General features: G+C 46.2%; 1 protein-coding gene across 3 annotated transcripts in view; it reads left to right on the top strand.

Annotated features, from left to right (window-relative positions):
• The window catches only part of LOC120712504, a 52,754-nt gene extending 35,501 nt beyond the window's left edge, over nt 1–17,253 (top strand). Inside the window, exons 11-13 of one of the 3 annotated variants that reach the window (XM_039998297.1) lie at nt 16,584–16,683; nt 16,786–16,863; nt 16,937–17,253. In XM_039998297.1, the coding sequence (XP_039854231.1) occupies nt 16,584–16,683; nt 16,786–16,861 (176 nt within the window). In that variant the 3' untranslated portion in view covers nt 16,862–16,863; nt 16,937–17,253. Of the gene's footprint in view, nt 1–16,583; nt 16,706–16,785; nt 16,864–16,936 lie in introns of all 3 variants that reach the window. The other 2 variants (XM_039998300.1, XM_039998301.1) reach the window with 2 other exon arrangements.
• Nucleotides 17,254–18,987: the final 1,734 nt, after the last annotated feature.

Below are 18,987 nucleotides of genomic sequence, written 5' to 3'. Positions count from 1 at the left end.
CGTTTTGAACTGCGGACAGTCCGCCCCTGGGGAGCGGACAGTCCGCCGGTAACTTCTAGATTTAGTCAGAGACGTTTGCAAATCGGTTGGTTCGAAGTTTTGAACCGCGGACAGTCCGCCCCAGGGGCGCGGACAGTCCGCCCGGGGCTCTAACGGTCGACTCTGACACATAATCATTGCAGTTCTAGCCGTTGGTTTTAAATGGCGGACGGTCCGGTTTTTGTGAGGCGGACAGTCCGCGAAAACTCAGTTTTCACGGGATTTGAGTGTAACGGCTAGTTTGGGGCCTCCCTCTATAAATAGAGGGTGTGGCCGGCCATTTGAGACGGCTTAGCACCTTGGGGACTTAGTGTCCATGTGTGAGAGTGCTTGAGAGCCCTCTACTCACTCTAACTTGATAGTAATCATCCGATCGAGTGAGAGAGCGATTCTAGTGAGATTGCTTTGAGAGATTGCATCGAGTGGCACTAGGTGATCGTGTTGCAAGCCGGTGTGCTTGTTACTCTTGGAGGTTGCCACCTCCTAGACGGCTTGGTGGCAAGAGGCTCCGTTGAAGCCCGCAAGAAGATTGTGCGGTGCTCCGGAGAAGAGATTGTGAGGGGTATTGTGCTCACCCCGCGGGAGCCGCGAAGAGCAACTCTAGTTGAGCGAGACTTGAAGAGCAACAAGTGGTTCGGCCGGATCATGTGCTAGAGCTCGGTGTGAGCACTCCACGTGGGAGAGTGTGACTTGAGAGTCACCACTAGCAAGAGGATCGGCGGCAACCTTGGAGCTTGTCTCAACGGGGATTAGCTTGGTGGCAACCAAGTGAACCTCGGGATAAAAATCACCGTGTCAACTTTGTCTACTCTTCTCGGTGGTTTGCTTTCTCCAAATCACAAGCATTGTATTTACATTCTTCTATATCTTGTGCTTGTGTAGTTGCTCTCTAGTGTTTAGTTAGCTTGTGTAGCTTGCTAATCAACTTCTTGCTAGTGTAGCTAGAAGTAGAGATCCTAGTGTAACTAGTTAGCTTGTATAGCTTAATTAGTTGCTCTTGCTTAGATTGTGTAGCTAAGCAAGTTGAGCACTTGGATTTGGATTGTGTATCCTTGTCCTTGAGCATCTAGTGAGCTTAGGTTTGGCTTTGTGCTTTTGCTCATTAGATTTGTTTAGGAGCTCCCCCGGTTTGTGAAGTACTAGTGCTTAAGCTTGTGTGTCTTGGCATTAGAATTGTTAGGAGAGCTCTTACTAGCTTGGCACTCCATTTGCTTTGTGTAGGATCCTTTTTGGAGGTGCCTTAGAGTCATAGTTAGAGGGGTGAAGTCTTGGCTAAGCGAATAGTTTCTATTCCGCATAAGTTTCGGTTAGCCGGCGTAATTAATTTTAGAAAGGACTATTCACCCCCCCTCTAGTCCGCCATCTCGACCCTACAAGTGGTATCAGAGCCGAGGTCTCTCATTTGTGGTCCTTACCGACCCGAGAGGATGGCGACTTATGGGCTAGATGTTGAGTGTCCACATATTTTTGATGGCACACACTTTGCACGGTGGAAAAATTGGATGATATGCAATTTTAAATTTATTTGCCCTCAAATGTGGTGGATGGTAGATGTAGGTTTATCTCATGTGTTAGATGAAGGAAATCTAACTCCAACACAAGAGAAATGCCTAGATCTAGACATCCAAGCTACTAACATCTTGTTTAGATCTTTGCATAATTGCATTCTTGGTGAGATCATGGACAAGGAAACCGCCCATGAGATTTGGATTTATCTAAATGAAAAATATGGGGCGGCCTCCGATGATCATGATGATTATAAGACCAAGGAGGAAGTGCATGAGGATGATGAGCACATCCATGACATGGTGGTTGTGGAAGATTGCTCCACCTCATGGTCAAGTGATGACGATGATAATCAATCTACAACAAGTTCACTTGACATGATTAATGATGATTCAAGTGTTGCAAATTATGATTCTACTCCAAGCATACTTGATGATCAAGTTGGCTCATGTACGGATGATATTGCTATGTCAAGCTCATCTCCATCATCACATTGCTTCATGTCACAAGGTGACACAAAGGTATCAAATTGCAATGTGGTTGATCCTAATTCATATGATGAGCTCTTGAATAGATATGCTAGCATGAACAAATTATTTGAGGAAGTGTTAGCCAAAACAATCAAATTTGAAAAAGAAAACTCTTTTCTCAAAGACACATGTGAACAACAAAAGCATCTACTTTATGTCATGAGTTGTTCACATGAGGAGCTAAAATTGACTCATGAGGAGCTTAGTGTTGCTCATGAGAATTTGGTACTAGACCATGCTTTACTCACTAATAAATTTTCTAGTAAAGGAATTAAAACTAGTGAGAGCTCATCACATGGGTTAAAAGATCAATTGCAAAATGTTGCTAACCCTTGTGATGTAGGAAAGAAGCATGTATCCACCTCATGTGATGATTTATTGTCTATGCCATGTACTTCACATATAGATGCTTGTTCTTCTTCTACTATGCAATATGAGACTAACCTTGTAGAAGAAAACAAAGAGCTCCAAAGTCAAGTGAAGTATTTGAGCAACAAGATAGAGAGATGGACAAAATCAAAAGTCACCCTTGAAAGCATAATCAAAAATCAAAGAAGCTTCGGTGACATGAGTGGCATTGGTTCCAACAAGAGCAAAGCCAAAGACAAGAAATGGGGCAAGAATAAATATAATAGGAAGATGAAGAAGCAAGAAGAAATGAAGCTATCTCATTTCATGTGCTTTCAATGCCATGAGATGGGACATCTTGCAAATGGTTGCCCCAACAAAGAAAAGCTAAAGTTGAAGAAGGAAGAAGAGAAGCTTAAACATATCAAATGCTTCAAGTGCCGCACTTGGGGTCACCTCACCTCAATGTGCCCAACTAAGCAATTGGTGAAGCAACAAGAACCTCAACCAAAGCCACAAGTTGAGCAAGAGAAGGCACCCCAACCTCAAGTCAAGATCAACCATGATGATCAAGTTGATGACTTGAAGATGATGAAAAAGAGAACAAGAAGGGGTGGCAAGGCAAGAACAAGGCATCCAACTCACATTCAAGATGCCAAGAAGTTGAGCAAGAACAAGATTCAAGAGAAGAATCCACATGCTCACATCAAGTGCCATAGTTGTGCAATATTGGGTCACCTAGCTTCGGGTTGCCCAAACAAGTTTGAGAAGAAGGCTCAAGCAAACAATGAGAAGCAAGGCAATGAGAAGCATCAAATGAGTAAGGAAGAAAAGGCTCAACAAAAGAGAAGATGCTACTTATACCGGGAAAGGGGACACATGGCTTATTCATGTCCCTTAGGTAACAATTCTAAGCCTATTTCAATTAATGCAAATATTATGCTTAGAAAGGATGGTAATGGTACCTCATTTGTTAGTATTGCAAAACATCCCGCTATTCATACTAAGGCATTGCCAAAGTATGTTGCTCCTAACTTGAGAGGACCCAACCTAGTTTGGGTACCATCAAAACGTGGATGAATGTGTGTAGGTACCAAAGGCATTGGAGGCTTGATTCAAATAAAATTCATATTCTTGATCTTATGATTGAATCAAGGAATTCAAATTTTCTTTGCATATATACAACCCAATGCCAAATCAAAACAATGAAGTCCAAGTGCTACAACATACAAGTTTCTTTTTCTAGTTGTGAGAAATTCATTGGAAATATTTGTTGGCTTGCTAACTTATTTGTGTTAAACCTTGCTTTTGGATGAACAATCTTTTTGCAAATTGAAAAATGAGTTAAAAGTCATTTACTTCTCAAATGTGGCTTGAAAACTAGTTCTTATGACTTTTGGTTCTTTTGTGCACTCCTTGGTACAAAATTCTGAATTTTTGAGGCTTTTATGGGCTATTTATGAGTTTTCTTGATTTTACTTGATTTATTTTTGATTTCTCGTTCTTACTCACTCATATGAGTCTTTGGATGTTGTTCATGCTAGTTTTGAGATTTTTGGAATTTTATTTGAGCAATGATCCCAATTCAAAGTTGAAATTGTGAAATTTAGAAAAATTCTGGGCTGTCTGAAATTTGGTAGTGCGGACAGTCCGCGGGTAAGAGGCGGACGGTCCGCAGTTAATGAGACTTGTTTACCAGAGGCTCTGATCAGCAGAAAATTAAAGCGCGGACAGTCCGCCCATGGATCGCGGACGGTCCGCCAGATGCACCGGTAAGCTTCGGTTACACCGATGATATGCCCACTATGCAAGCGCGGACGGTCCGCCAAGTATACCGCGGACGGTCCGCCTGAGACAAGTTGAATCTGCCCAGAAAAGTGACAAATATTGGATTAATCTTGAGTCACTTAAATTGAAAGGTCCTCAAGTTGATCATCTTTACAAGTGGTTGAGGAACCTAGGTTTGGTTTTGAAATAATCTAGAAGCATGACGAGTATTGGGTACAAGGCCATTTGATTGTGAAGTATTTTTGGCACACTTTTAGTACTCAAATTGAGAATCAAGACCAACCTCAAGTAGAAAGAAAAAGGACTTAGAGCAGACTCCAAAATTACTCATCATAACAAGTCCATTGTCTGATCAATCAACTAAATTCATCTCAAATGAGTGTCAAGAATGGTTCTTGGATAGATCACTTCTCCCTAGAGAGGGACCAAGCCGCCCAACAATGGGATTGACAAGCAAGGTGCTTGGAAGGCCAATATGGAAGTGGTGATCTAGAGTCATTGGAGATTCTTAGTTGAAAATATCAAATGAGTTGATCAAAAAAAAAAAACAAGCAACACCCAAAGTAGAGAGATTCATGAAAATTCAAGTGATATTCAAATGGTATTCTCTCATGCAAGCAAGGATCAAAGAGATGAAGCAAGCCAACCACAACAAGATAGTGCATTTGATGATAAGGGATATTTATTTCATATGGGTGAAGAATGGTTTTCATATTGACATTCATTGTCTTCACCAAGCTATTATAATTGGACTTCATGATACTAGTTGGAGAGCTAAATTGGAATCTAATGACTATCCTCTACTCCAACATAGCAAGGTGAAATTGCTTGACATATGCATTCATACTATGCTAAGGACATGATTAATGCATATAGTCATATATAGTGATCATTCATGAAAAATAAAATAAATTTAAATGTTTTATGATGCCACTATTGCTTCTATGCTTGATATGATCTAGTGGTAACATATGACATGTTCATGAGCTAGTAAACCCAAGTAGTTGATCTAGAAAATGAGCTTTCAAGTGTTTAACTCAACATTGTCAAGATAACCCTTAGAATGAGGTGTGAAGAAGCTTGTCATTGGTTCAAACCGAGTTGAATTTTTTGGGCAAGTAGTCTAGATCAAGTCAAAAAGAAAGAAGCTCATGGAAACAATCTAGTTCAAGAATTGGTTATCAATGTCAAATTCCACAAGGTGATCCATCATAATTTTACAAATGATACTAGATTCAACAAAAGGTATATCATTGTATCTCTACAAGTGATATACATGGTCATACAAGTGGTACTCATTCAAGTAGATCTAGTACAACAATGGTGGTTCCACAAGTGATCCTCAACTTTAAGTGATCAATTCAAATCAAGAAAACTATCCTCATCAAGAAGAGCTCAAGATTCAAGTAGATTGACAAAACTCTTTGACATAGGGGAGGAGCCCCACTACAAAGTATCAAGGTCAAGGATCCTACTAGTATCCTACATGTGGCATTTCAAGGTGATCTTCATGCTTCCACATGTTGTTGTTACAAGTGGTGTCAATTCCAATCAAATTGAAAGTGTCCATCAAAAATGAAGATTCAAGACTCAACCATCTACCCAAGTCCAACTCTTTGTATCAAACCACAAACGCTTCATATGATTGCCTACAAGGGGTATTCAAGTGGTAACCCTATAAGTACAAGAGGTACAACCTCAAGTGGTAGCCATTGATCTTCACATGGCCAATTTCATGTGGCTTCGGCCCTTTTTATGGTCATTGATGACAAAGGGGGAGAGAAATGAACAAAGATATGAATTATACTTGGATGACAAAGGGAGAGATGAGATGAGAATACGATCATGGACATGGATCAAGAGGGGCAATATTGAGGAGGATCAATATTCTTGGACAAGAGGAGCACACAAGTAGGGGGAGCAAGCTCATGAACTTAGTTGTTTGCATTTGATATGTGCATATTCATGTGCTTGCTTGCATTTGCATAAGTTTTAAAAATTTATATATGCATTGCTTGTGTGTGATGTATGCTAGTCATAGAACTTAATTGATGATTTGATAACTAGCATGCATAGATTGTAGCTAGACCTTTTTTTTTACAAGTGAATCAAGAGCCTTGCTAATATTGTTGATCTCATGAGGTATCTTGAGTTTTTGATGAATGTCTAGTTACTCATTGATGCTAAGGAATGAACTCCAAGGATGCAACTCAAATTGGTATCACGCTTCAAAGGTTTATCCTATATACCTTAGCATCACTTAGTAGTGATAACAATCCCACAAATTTCATATTTATGCATGTGTATGAGTTTAAAACCAAATCTCTTGAGCACACATGTAGGGGGAGTTATCACTACCAAGTCGGATTTTTATGGTGCTTATCCAATCTTTACAAGTGGTCTTAATGGTGGATAAGAAACATAAAATCCAAACCAAGTTAGCTATTTACACATGTGTGAAGTGCTAGCTTGGAATATGCTTAATTTCCATATCTTTGTAGAGTTGTCATCAATTACCAAAAAGGGGGAGATTGAAAGGCCCTTGTTTGGTTTTGGTAATTGAGTGACAACTTAGGTGGACTAATAAGTGTTTATGTTGAGATACACAGGAAATTAGTCCACACAAAGACACTAGTATGAGCAACATGTGCCATGGTGGAGAAATGGCTAAGGGATTGATGCTATGCTCATATAGTGTGATCGAGGAGCTCATTGCATATGAGACATGACATGGAGTCATGTGACCAAAGTGGAGAAGATCAAGACAATGCTTGGCTTGATGGACCGGTTGCAATGGAGAAGGGCAAGTCAAGGCTTTGAAGCGATGGACCGCGAGGCGGTGAAGCTTGGGCAAGATTTGGCGCCAATGGACCGAGGCAACGGTGAAGAGCGAGCAAGGTCAAGATCGATGGACCAAAGAGGTCATGTGATGATATGGAGTGGATCATATCATTCAAGGAAGATCAAGCCAAGTGTTGACTCATGAAGATGATCAAAAGGCTTGATGGAGTTTGGTGCTTGTGTGGCATCAATATTTGGAAAGATGAAATGGAATGCGCAAGGCAAAGGTATGACTTGTAGGGCATTTCATTTCACCGGTCAAAGGTTGTGTAGAGAAGTGCATGACCGGATTTAGGATAGATGGCCGTTCTATCAAGAGGGGCAAACTTGTTTGCATATCGGTCATCTAGTGCCACTTGAGCGATCTAACATTGCAATGTAGCTAGGATCGAGTGGCGTGGTAAGATCAAGTGAAAATCCTTTGAAAATGATTGTGAAATGCTAACACACATGCACATGGTGTTGTTCACGTGGTTGTGTTGGCACATTTGCAAAGGAGAAAGAGTTGGAGTTGATGTTGATCAACATTGGGAAGTAAGAAAGGTTTTTCGGTGTTCTCCGGAAATTAGGTGGCTCTTGGAGTGGAATACTGCTTTGATCCATTGTGTTTTGGATCAAGTATTCAGTTGGGTTGTGTAGCCCTCTGAATTAGCTTTCCATAGAGTCCAAGATCACCTAATTTGGACATCGGAGCTAAGAGTTTTGGCCGTTTTACCGAGGTACATTTCTGCTGGAAATAGACCTGCGGACGGTCCGCTAGACCTGCGGACGGTCCGCCCATGAGTGGCGGACGGTCCGCCGTTATCTCGGTTGAGCTCAAACAGAACCGTTTTTGGCTCTGTGGGTGGTCCAAAATGACCTGCGGACCGTCCGGTCCATGAGGGCGGACGGTCCGCCTTTAAAAGCTGAAACGGGCGCAGAAACTTGGTTGTTCTGTCTTGGGTGCCCAAAATAACCTGCGGACCGTCCGGTCCTTGGGGGTGGACGGTCCGCCTCCTACTGAAATTTCTGGGACAGAAACACTGCGGTTTCTGTGTGCGCTCACGTTTTGAACTGCGGACAGTCCGCCCCTGGGGAGCGGACAGTCCGCCGGTAACTTCCAGATTTAGTCAGAGACGTTTGCAAATCGGTTGGTTCGAAGTTTTGAACCGCGGACAGTCCGCCCCAGGGGCGCGGACAGTCCGCCCGGGGCTCTAACGGTCGACTCTGACACATAATCATTGCAGTTCTAGCCGTTGGTTTTAAATGGCGGACGATCCGGTTTTTGTGAGGCGGACAGTCCGCGAAAACTCAGTTTTCACGGGATTTGAGTGTAACGGCTAGTTTGGGGCCTCCCTCTATAAATAGAGGGTGTGGCCGGCCATTTGAGACGGCTTAGCACCTTGGGGACTTAGTGTCCATGTGTGAGAGTGCTTGAGAGCCCTCTACTCACTCTAACTTGATAGTAATCATCCGATCGAGTGAGAGAGCGATTCTAGTGCGATTGCTTTGAGAGATTGCATCGAGTGGCACTAGGTGATCGTGTTGCAAGCCGGTGTGCTTGTTACTCTTGGAGGTTGCCACCTCCTAGACGGCTTGGTGGCAAGAGGCTCCGTTGAAGCCCGCAAGAAGATTGTGCGGTGCTCCGGAGAAGAGATTGTGAGGGGTATTGTGCTCACCCCGCGGGAGCCGCGAAGAGCAACTCTAGTTGAGCGAGACTTGAAGAGCAACAAGTGGTTCGGCCGGATCATGTGCTAGAGCTCGGTGTGAGCACTCCACGTGGGAGAGTGTGACTTGAGAGTCACCACTAGCAAGAGGATCGGCGGCAACCTTGGAGCTTGTCTCAACGGGGATTAGCTTGGTGGCAACCAAGTGAACCTCGGGATAAAAATCACCGTGTCAACTTTGTCTACTCTTCTCGGTGGTTTGCTTTCTCCAAATCACAAGCATTGTATTTACATTCTTCTATATCTTGTGCTTGTGTAGTTGCTCTCTAGTGTTTAGTTAGCTTGTGTAGCTTGCTAATCAACTTCTTGCTAGTGTAGCTAGAAGTAGAGATCCTAGTGTAACTAGTTAGCTTGTATAGCTTAATTAGTTGCTCTTGCTTAGATTGTGTAGCTAAGCAAGTTGAGCACTTGGATTTGGATTGTGTATCCTTGTCCTTGAGCATCTAGTGAGCTTAGGTTTGGCTTTGTGCTTTTGCTCATTAGATTTGTTTAGGAGCTCCCCCGGTTTGTGAAGTACTAGTGCTTAAGCTTGTGTGTCTTGGCATTAGAATTGTTAGGAGAGCTCTTACTAGCTTGGCACTCCATTTGCTTTGTGTAGGATCCTTTTTGGAGGTGCCTTAGAGTCATAGTTAGAGGGGTGAAGTCTTGGCTAAGCGAATAGTTTCTATTCCGCATAAGTTTCGGTTAGCCGGCGTAATTAATTTTAGAAAGGACTATTCACCCCCCCTCTAGTCCGCCATCTCGACCCTACACTTTCCCACTTGCTGTGCATTTTGCCTTTCTGTTTGGCCTTCGGGATTCTTCGAAGCACAAGATCTCCTTCCTTGATATTACTAGGCCTCACTTTCTTGTTCTTCCATCTTCGAGTCTCTTCTTGTTATTTGCCCAGGTTGATTGCAGCTTGCATCTTGCCTGCCTCAATCGTGTCAATCGAAGGCTTTAAGTCCTCTTCTATTGTGTCTGCTCCTTCGGTTGTTCTCCAGGACTTGAGCTTAATTTCCTCTGGTGTCACAACTTCTTCGCCGTATAGTAGCTTGAATGGGGTAAACTTCGTGGCCCTTGATTCTGTTGTGTTATGGGACCAGACTACTCTTGGCAACTCATCGACCCGTTTCCCCTTCGGCAACTCAGTGATGTTCTTCTTTATGCCTGCGAAGATGATGCCATTGGTCCTCTCCACTACGCCATTTGATTGCGGGTGGTAGACCGAAGCGAAACATAGTTTTGTACCCAACTGTGTGGTGAAGTCTCTGAAGGTGGCGCAGTCAAACTGCTTGCCGTTGTCTACGGTGACCTCATTCGGGATGCCGAAGCGACAGACAATGTTTTGCCAGAAAAACTTCTGCAAGGCTCCGGCGGTGATGTCCCTAAGCGCCTTGGCTTCGACCCATTTCGAGAAATATTCCACTGCTACTGCAGCGTACTTGTTTTCTAGTGCTGTGGGCAGAGGCCCAACAATGTTGATGCCCCACCGTGCGAGGGGCCACACCGGAGGTAACAACTGCACTTCGTCTGGTGGGAACTTGCTGTATGGTGCATGCCTTTGGCAATTTGGGCATGTGCGAACCACATCGTGCGCATCTGCTACCGCCGAAGGCTAGTAGAAACCTTCACGAAAAGCTTTGCCTCCCAAGGCCCTTGTTGCAATGTGCGAAGAGCACATCCCTGCATGTATCTCTTCGAGTAACTGTTTGCCTTCCTCGCGAGAGATGCACTTTAATAGAGGTGCGCAAACCCCCCCCTCGGTATAGGTCTTCGTTGATGATTCTGTAATTCCGGGCGCGAAGCACCATTCTCTTTTCTTCCTTTTCATCCTTCGGGACGAAGTGCCCGCGAAGATAGGCCATTATGGTGGCCCTCCAGTCTTCATTGGTTATGGCATTGATGAACTTTGCAGGCTCTTCGGCACAGTTAATGGAGCCTTGCTGTAATGTTTCGAAGAACACATCGGGTGGCAATGGATCATATTGTGCTGCCGCCTTTGCCAATATGTCTGCCTGCTTGTTCTGTGATCTGGGGAAGTTGCGTATGCTGAATCCGAGGAAGTACTTCTCCATGCTTCGCACAGCTGCTAAGTATTTTGCCAGCTCCAGCTTCAGTGCTCTATTGGACTTGTTGATGTGTCCCGTGATTAACTCAGAGTCGGACCTGATGGATAGCCTTCGCGCTCCCAGCGCTCTTGCGTTCCGAAGACCCAAAAGCAGGCCTTAGTATTCTGCAACATTGTTCGTACACCCTTTGAAGTCGAGCCTCACTGCATATTTCAGCTGTGTTCCCAAAGGGGCTGTTTGAATTGCCGAAGCTCCGGCCCCATCTCTCTAATATGCCCCATCTCACTCAAGCTGCCAAATGGTTTCAATCTTCGGTTGTTCATATGAAGGCTCCGCCGGAGTCCAGTCTGCAATGAAGTCTGCCAAGACCTATGACTTGATTCCTGACCTGGGAACGAAGTCGATTGTGTGCTCCGCTAGCTTGGTGGCCCATTTGCCTATTCTGCCGGAGGTTTCTCTGTTCTCAAACATGTCTCGAAGAGGAAAAGACGTCGGGGCCTTTATTTTATGGCTCTGAAAGTAATAGCGAAGCTTTCTCGAAGCCATGACGACCGCATACGCCATTTTCTCCATTTCTGAATACAAGAGCTTCGAACCACTCAGGGCTTTAGAGACAAAGTAGATGGGGACCTGCTTAAGTTCACCTACGACTGAGCGCTCTTCCACTAGAGCTACGTTGACCGCTGCGCCTGATGTGGCGATGTACAATAGTAGCTCCGCCTTCTCCGAAGGGCTGGACATGATAGTTTGGTTTTCTATGTATGCCTTCAAAGCTTCGAAGGTCTTCATTTGTTCTTCTCCCCACTACATGTTGCCAGATCCTTACAATGCCTTGAAGAATGGAAGACATTTTTCTACCGACCTGGAGATGAATCTGTTCAGCGAAGCCAGCCGGCCCGTCAACTTTTGGACCCCTTTCTTCGTAGTTGGTGGTTTTATCTGCCTGATGGCCTCGATTTTTTTAGGGTTCGCCTCAATGCCTCTTTCAACGACCATACAACCTAGTAGCTTGCCTCTTTGGACGCCGAAGACACACTTTTCAGGATTCAGTTTCAGCCCGTGTCGGCGAAGGTTTCGCGAAGATCTTGAATGCGATCTTCCTTTTTCCTGCTTTGGACGACCACGTCGTCAACATATGCAGAGACATTTCTGCCTAGTTGGTCTCTGAGTACTTTCTTGATCATTCTGTTGAAAGTATAGCTCGCGTTGCGAAGGCCTTCTGGCTTCTCACGTAACAGTATGTCCCGAAGGGAGTGGTGAAGCTGGTTTTCTCTTCATCCACCTTGTTCATGAAGATCTGATGATAGCCGGAGAAGCAATCTAGCATGCTCAATATTTCTAAGCCAGCCGGCGCGTCGACCAACGTGTCGATGCGTGGCTAAGGATACTCGTCCTTCGGACAAGCCTTGTTTTGGTTCGTGAAGTCTATGCACATTCGCCACTTCTCATTCTTCTTCGGCACCATAACAATATTTTCCAACCACTCTGGGTATTGCACCTCGCGAATAACACCTGCGTCCATTAACTTCTGCACCTCGCCTTGCGCTGCCTTCCGCTTTTCTTCGGAAATTGACCTCAGCCTTGCTTTACTGGTTTTGCCTTTGGGTTTTTGGGAGTGTGTGTTCAATGACTTCTCGACTGACTCCTCGCAAGTCCGACGAAGACCAAGCGAAGACATCTTGATTATTCCGTAAAAACTGTACGAGTCTTGCTTCTTCGACCTCCTCGAGGCCCTTGTCGATGACCACCATGCGGTCGGGCACATTTTCGCACAGCGGTACCTTCTTTGTGTGTTTCGCTGGCGATACCCCTTCGGTTCTCTGGTCGCTCTGCATATCTTCAATGACAGATGCCTCGCTGTTCTCTTCAGACGCTTCTATGGCATGCACAATCTTGTTGGCGCTGTATGCGTTGTCTTCGCATCAGTGTGCTTCTTCTTGATTGCCGTAGACTGTGACGACTCCTCCCGCCGAAGGCATCTTCATGCACAAATATGACTGATGAATTACTGCTGCAAACTTCACTAGTGTGTTGCGGCCGAAGATGGCGTTGTATGGGTAACTGATGTCCACCACATCGAAGGTTATCGCTTCTGTTCTCTGGGTAGCCCCTTCGCCGAACGTGACGTTGAGCTCTGTCTTGCCTAGAGCTTCGATCCTCTTGCCTCCGAAGCCAATGAGCGGGAACTGTGATTTCTGCAAAGCTTTCTCAGTGAATCCCATCTTGACGAAGCAGTGCCACACCAGAATGTCTGCGGAGCTGCCATTGTCGTACACTATTCTTCCTACATCATTCCCTGCAAATTGTACTAAATTCTTGCCAATGTTGTCTCTGATGATGAGGGGGTTATTATGAGGGTAGTGCTGCAGCTGAAGATCTGCCTGTGTGAAAGATATCGGGACATGTGACAACGGGGTTTGGAAGCATTTGCCTTCGCTTACATGAGAGACAGTTCTGAAGTATTCTTTGCGTTGTCTCTTCGTCTCATGTACTGGCTCATTGGATCCTCCAGAGATGGCATTAACCATGCTGCCGGAGGGTGCGTCGCTTGCTCTTTCTAGTATCTGCCTTGTTCAAGCTTTGGTGGTGGTGGTGGTAGGGGCGTGGAGCTCCTCGACCATGTGTTGGTGTATTGCAGAGCTGGTAGCATTGGCATTGGCTGCTGCAAAGGTAATGGCATTGGAGGTGTGTATGAAGGGTTGTAGTTGTAGACTGGATATGATACTGGCCAATTTGGTGTTGGGGTCCACGTGGTAGGTGGAAAGGAAGTTTGTTGTGGTGGTTGCGAGGTGTAGTTGACTGGCTTTGCCGGCAAGGCACTTTGGCGCTCGAGCTCTGCTTTCTTTTCGATGGCGATGGGGCATTCATTTGTCTAATGGCCTTGGTCTCTACCATGGAAGTAACAGAATGGAACTTTTTCCCTTCGACCCCCCTTCTCTCTTTGGCCTTTCTGGTGGCGGTCTTCATGATGATGTCTGTCTTCGCGGCCAGACCTTTCTTCGCGACTAGACCTGTCGTCGCGATGATCTCTCTCATTCCTGCTCTTGTGGTGCCTGGAATCTCGTGGCTCCTCTTCGGAGACACTGTTGATTGTTTTCTACTGCTTCGCCTGATCTGCGTGCCATGGCTTCGAATGCGACCTCTCACTGTTCCGTGACTTCTTCTGCTCATTCATCTATTCGATCCTTCGCCTCTTGGCGCGGTCGGATATGCAGTATTCTTGCCTTATCTCGAATAGCTTGGTGACCATCTTCGGCTTGTACCGGGATAAGTATTCTCCGCATGGGCCTAGATTGATCCCTTTTACCACTGAGTCAATGATGCTCTGGTCGGCAACATCCGGACCTCTTGCGCGAAGCTTCATGACGCTCTAAAGGTACTCCTGTAGAGTCAAGCTTCCTTGCTTCAAGTTGTGGAAGTCGCATGGTGTGACTTCGTCGGGCCTTGTGGCTCGAAAACTTGCGCGCAACTGGGAGCGGAGCTGATTCCAGGACAATATGCTTTCGGAGGGGATGTTTGCATACCAACGCTGGGCTAGACCTCGCAGTGCGAGGACGAGTGCCTTCGCCTTGCACGCGGTGCCTCCCAGCTGCTTCTATGGTGGCTTCGTACTTGAGGAGGAACTCTTCGGGGTAAGATTCACCGTCGAACTGAGGCAATACTACTGGGTTGAGGCGATGGGGCCATTGTATTTCCTCCAGTTCTTCGGATAATGGTGTTCTTCGCTGATAACCCCTTCGGTAATGCTCTTCGTCGTCCGATTCGGAACGGTCAGAGATCTCTTCGATCGGTATGATCCTTGGGCGGACCCTTGGTGGCACGTGTCGCGGTGGGTTGGTTGCGACCGTCTCCTTTGGAGGTGGTGGTGGTGGTGCTTGCATTTTCTCAAGCAGTAGTCGCTGTGCTTGGAGCTTCTCTTGTAGCGCCTTGCAGCGAAGCTCTTCTTCTCTTAGCTTGTTGTACTGCTCCTGTCTCTCGGCTTCGGTTAGCATTGTTTCCTTCCCCTTTGCCATTGTTATCATCTATGGATTTACGGCCCCTTCCTGGAGAGCTTGTCTGTTGGCCCTTCGCACCTCTTCGAGGCGAGCATCAACTCTTTGCATTGCCGCGATGTCTTTGGCGAAGATGCCGAGGTCCAGCAGATCGACCTCGTGCTGTCCGTCTGCGATGGTGTCGACGGAGATGTCGTCGTTGTTGGCTGTGATGCCTTGCGCGGCAGCTGCTTCGTCTTGCGAAGGCATCATCGTCGTCATTGTCATCGTGTCTGCCGAAGCGGTACTGGTGTCTCTCTTCTTCCTCGCTGCCATGTGGTGTGGCGTGGTGTATCGAACCGACGGGTGGGTGCCAAACTGTTGGTGGAGAGTGTCTCCGGAATGGATGAACACTACAACAGTGAGGAATGCGCACCAAGCGAAATAGACGACTCGAGAACAACTATGAAGGCTTCGGTCAACTGCTCAAAATTCTCTCTCTCTATTCAATCTGTCTCATCAATGTACAATGATCCGGGTATTTATAGATGACGGTTCACCTACCAATCCCCGTAATTTACACTGTAATGCCCTCCAACAACTATATTCCTAGAATATTCCAAGGACAATACCGTATTTTTACATCACACAGTGGGTCACAGCGAGCTCCTACCGCCCCGGGCCAACCTTTGGACGTCATCATTGACCTGCTTTGATCTTCGCTACCTACGGTGCAGCCGCCCAAGAAGCTTCGCTTCACAATTCTTTGCATGGCTTCGCCATTGCCGCTTCCGTTCCGGAAGCGCCATCTTCGTGGGTCTTCGCGTGTCTTCGCTGACGGGCTCAGGTCTTCGCATGGCTTCGCATGAAGTCCTCGCTTGAGGGCTTCGGCTCGTCGCTCGACCCAGAAGACTTGGTCGGCCAACGATCTTCGCTCTGGCTCCGACGGTCCGCGGGCCTTCGGTCGATGGCCGAAGGTGGCGTCCCCAACAGCCAACTCATTGGGCATCATGGTTATCGTATGTGCATGGACAGCTACCGCCCCATAGTTTACGTCGTCATGGAGCAAATGAATGAGGTGGTTTTTCTGTACACGCGTTTTTTTACGTGGTGTGGTCGAGAGATAAAGTTTAATCGTGTTTACTACTTTCATATGTACGCCTAAGGTACATATGTATCAATTATAATAATAAAGTTGTTCTCTTCGTCAGGAAATAAATGGAGGAAGGGCTTAAATTGCTGAAAATCTTCATGATTATTGTAACAGTTGGAATGGTTGACTAGAAAATAAATACGTTCCTTGTTTACAGAAATGTCATTGGTTTACTTTCCATTATCAGTTGTTGCATGTATTTTGGAAATTTTGGATCGGATACTTCTCTTTCCAAAATTTAAGCCGGACAATTCTCTTTACAAATGTAGTGCCACGCATTAAGTGAGATTATATAGTCTATATATAGCTGAGACTACAATACTTATGATGCTTCGCCATCCATCCATTTTATATCAGCGCTTTCAAGTAGAACAGTATAGTTTCGTCGTTTGTTCAACCATCGATCCAGCAATGGTGGCTTCTGCATCTTTTGTTACCCTTGACGCTGCTCTTGAACAGCCTCATGGGTCAGAGGTTGACATCATTGCCGTCGTAGCTTCAATTGGTCCCTTAAACGTTGGTCCATTTGATCCCTTCGCCACTAGAGAAATTTGTTTGAAGGACACAAGATTGGTGATGATGTACCCTAATTTTTTCTATATTATCAATTATGGAGCATTTCTAGAAATGACCATCTAAGTCTTTCATAGTCGGATTGCGTTCTTGCGCCTCGTTTGCGATGCTGATCCGAAAACTGGTTCGCTCTTCGCGGAGGCCGCTGTCAACAATAGTATCATCATGGCCACACGAGTACGTGTCAATCGCGATAGAAGTAAGTTGTTTTTTAAGTTAAGTTTTATATGTTATGCAGAAATTTGTAACTTCATAATGGTCTTCATTTCACATTTACAGATTCTTTAGAGGAGTCTTCGAATTCATCAATTACTTTTATCCAAAGCGGAGGGTACCCATGTCTTGTACACCTTGAAGGTTAAATTTGCTACTCTTATTCTATTTTTTTGCAATTATAAACATAATTAATATTTTTAAATGTACTGTTCAGGAATTCGGAGTGGATTGCGAATGGAAATTGTGCGACAAGATGGAATAAAAATTGCACTTGCTTCACGAGATGATGAGATTAGAAAGTTAGAATCAAACTCATACAACTATCTTTGGTGCCCCCGTTCGCTGCTGGATGTGTATGAGTACATGCTTAATGGTCTCCGACTCCAGGGCACAAATTAGATATAATATATGTTTACTTGTCGTGGTCGCATCAAGTTAGATAGTAGTGTTAACATCTATATATATTTGGGTCTGCAAACCAAATATATATAAATTTCATTACTATTATCAGAGGCTTGTTTTCTGCTCCAACATGCAATTAATAACTCTTGATTTTTGTTTACTAAGGCTAATTGCGTGTGTGCGCTGCTTCCTTCACAATAATTTTTTCCGTCCATTTTATTTTTTTTCTTGCCTTTTGTTCCCCACCCGCACGCCAGCCAATAAGGCCAGCATCGGGGCGCTGACGGCGCGCGGCAAGCAGGCCGCTACCTCACAGTGCAGCTTGCTCGCGGCCCAAGGAGCACTACCGCACCAGCTCGTGCTCGCGGCCCATTAGCGATTAACTGAAGCGTGACCTATTTGTGCTTGTGCGCGGTGGGATTTGTCCCACCTCGCCAGTGCAAGGCGGAAAAGAGCAGCTTAGGGCACCCGCAACAATATCGACCGTTTGCTCTCTATATTAGCACACACGTAGGATATAGTGAGCTCTTATAGAGTACCCGTTCAATGGTTAGCATAGCGCATAAATTTTTAATTCGTGTGGAGCCCGCATGACAATAACCCTTCATTTAATGGTCCATCTCTCTTCTTCGTTCCGCGCCTCATCTTCCATCTCCCGACGCCGGACTCCTGGAGGTCGAGCTCCACGGCCGAGTGGGCGAGCTGCGCCTTGCCCCCCCTCCTAGATGGTTCCCTGCGCGGTGACGCCCCGCATGGCTGGATAGAGCGACGACCAACTCTTGCACGGTGGCACCCATGAGGCTGAGCGGTGCGGCGGTGGCTCCCGCGAAGTTGGGCGGAGCTGCATTCGGATCCCTACAAGACCGAGCAGAGCGGTGTCTGGATCCCTGGGCCGCGGCTCCCTCGAGGCTGGGCGGAGGTCGTGCTCACGGCCTGCGCCGACCGCCGCTCTCCTCGTCTCCGCCCTTGATTTGCCGGCTGTGCCGCCTCCGCTTGCCCGGCTTCCGCCTGCATCTGGCCTGCCCGCGCTGCCTCGGCTCCGACCGGCCGCCTCCGCTCCGGCTGGCCACCGCTCCCCTGTCTCCGCCCGTGGCTCGCCGGCCTCCTCGTCATCTTCTCTCGCCTGGGCACAAAAATCGCGTTTGTGGGGGCTGCCAGCTTCGAAGCACGCGCTGTAGAGAGTCGCTGGACGTAGCGACACTTTCTCTCACTCCTCCTTTCTCTCTCCGACGTGTACCTGCTATAGAGAGCTGCTATCAGACTACTCTTTTAGGGAGATTGGGCCTTTTGTTGTGCCTCGGCAATCTTAGCACCGCACTCCGGCGCACCCACTCGGGAAAAGACTCAATCTCTCTAAAAGACTAGTCTGATAGGGGAAGGGTGGCTCTCCCTTTTAAGATGGCGTCCTCCTCCCAAACTAAGCAAGGTGGGATTATGAGACTCACACGGTCGCCGCCCGACTACAACTGGGCCACTTGTCCCATTTTCTTTGTTGCGTCTTAGCCAGCGGGTAATACTGGAGGTTGTCCTCATCATTCCCACCCCCCTTAAACAAGGGCCCATCTCTGATACCAAATGATGAGTCCGGCACAGGTGGGGTTCGATGAAAAGTTCGACACACTGATCCGAATTCCTCGAATCCCGCAATCTTAGCACCGGCATCCGAAATTACGACACACCGATCCGGCCTACAACGCCACTAGGGTCTTTTGTTGTGCCTCGGCAATCTTATCACCGCACTCCGGCGCACCCGCTCGGAGAAAGGCCCAATCTCTCTAAAAGACTAGTCTGTTAGGGGAATGGTGGCTCTCCCTTTTAAGATGGTTTCCTCCTCCCAAGCTAAGCAAGGTGAGATTATGAGGC

The sequence above is a fragment of the Panicum virgatum genome, chromosome 6K (assembly GCF_016808335.1).
Source record: "Panicum virgatum strain AP13 chromosome 6K, P.virgatum_v5, whole genome shotgun sequence".
Taxonomy (NCBI): Eukaryota; Viridiplantae; Streptophyta; class Magnoliopsida; order Poales; family Poaceae; genus Panicum; species Panicum virgatum.
This window is presented reverse-complemented; position numbering and strand designations above follow the sequence as displayed.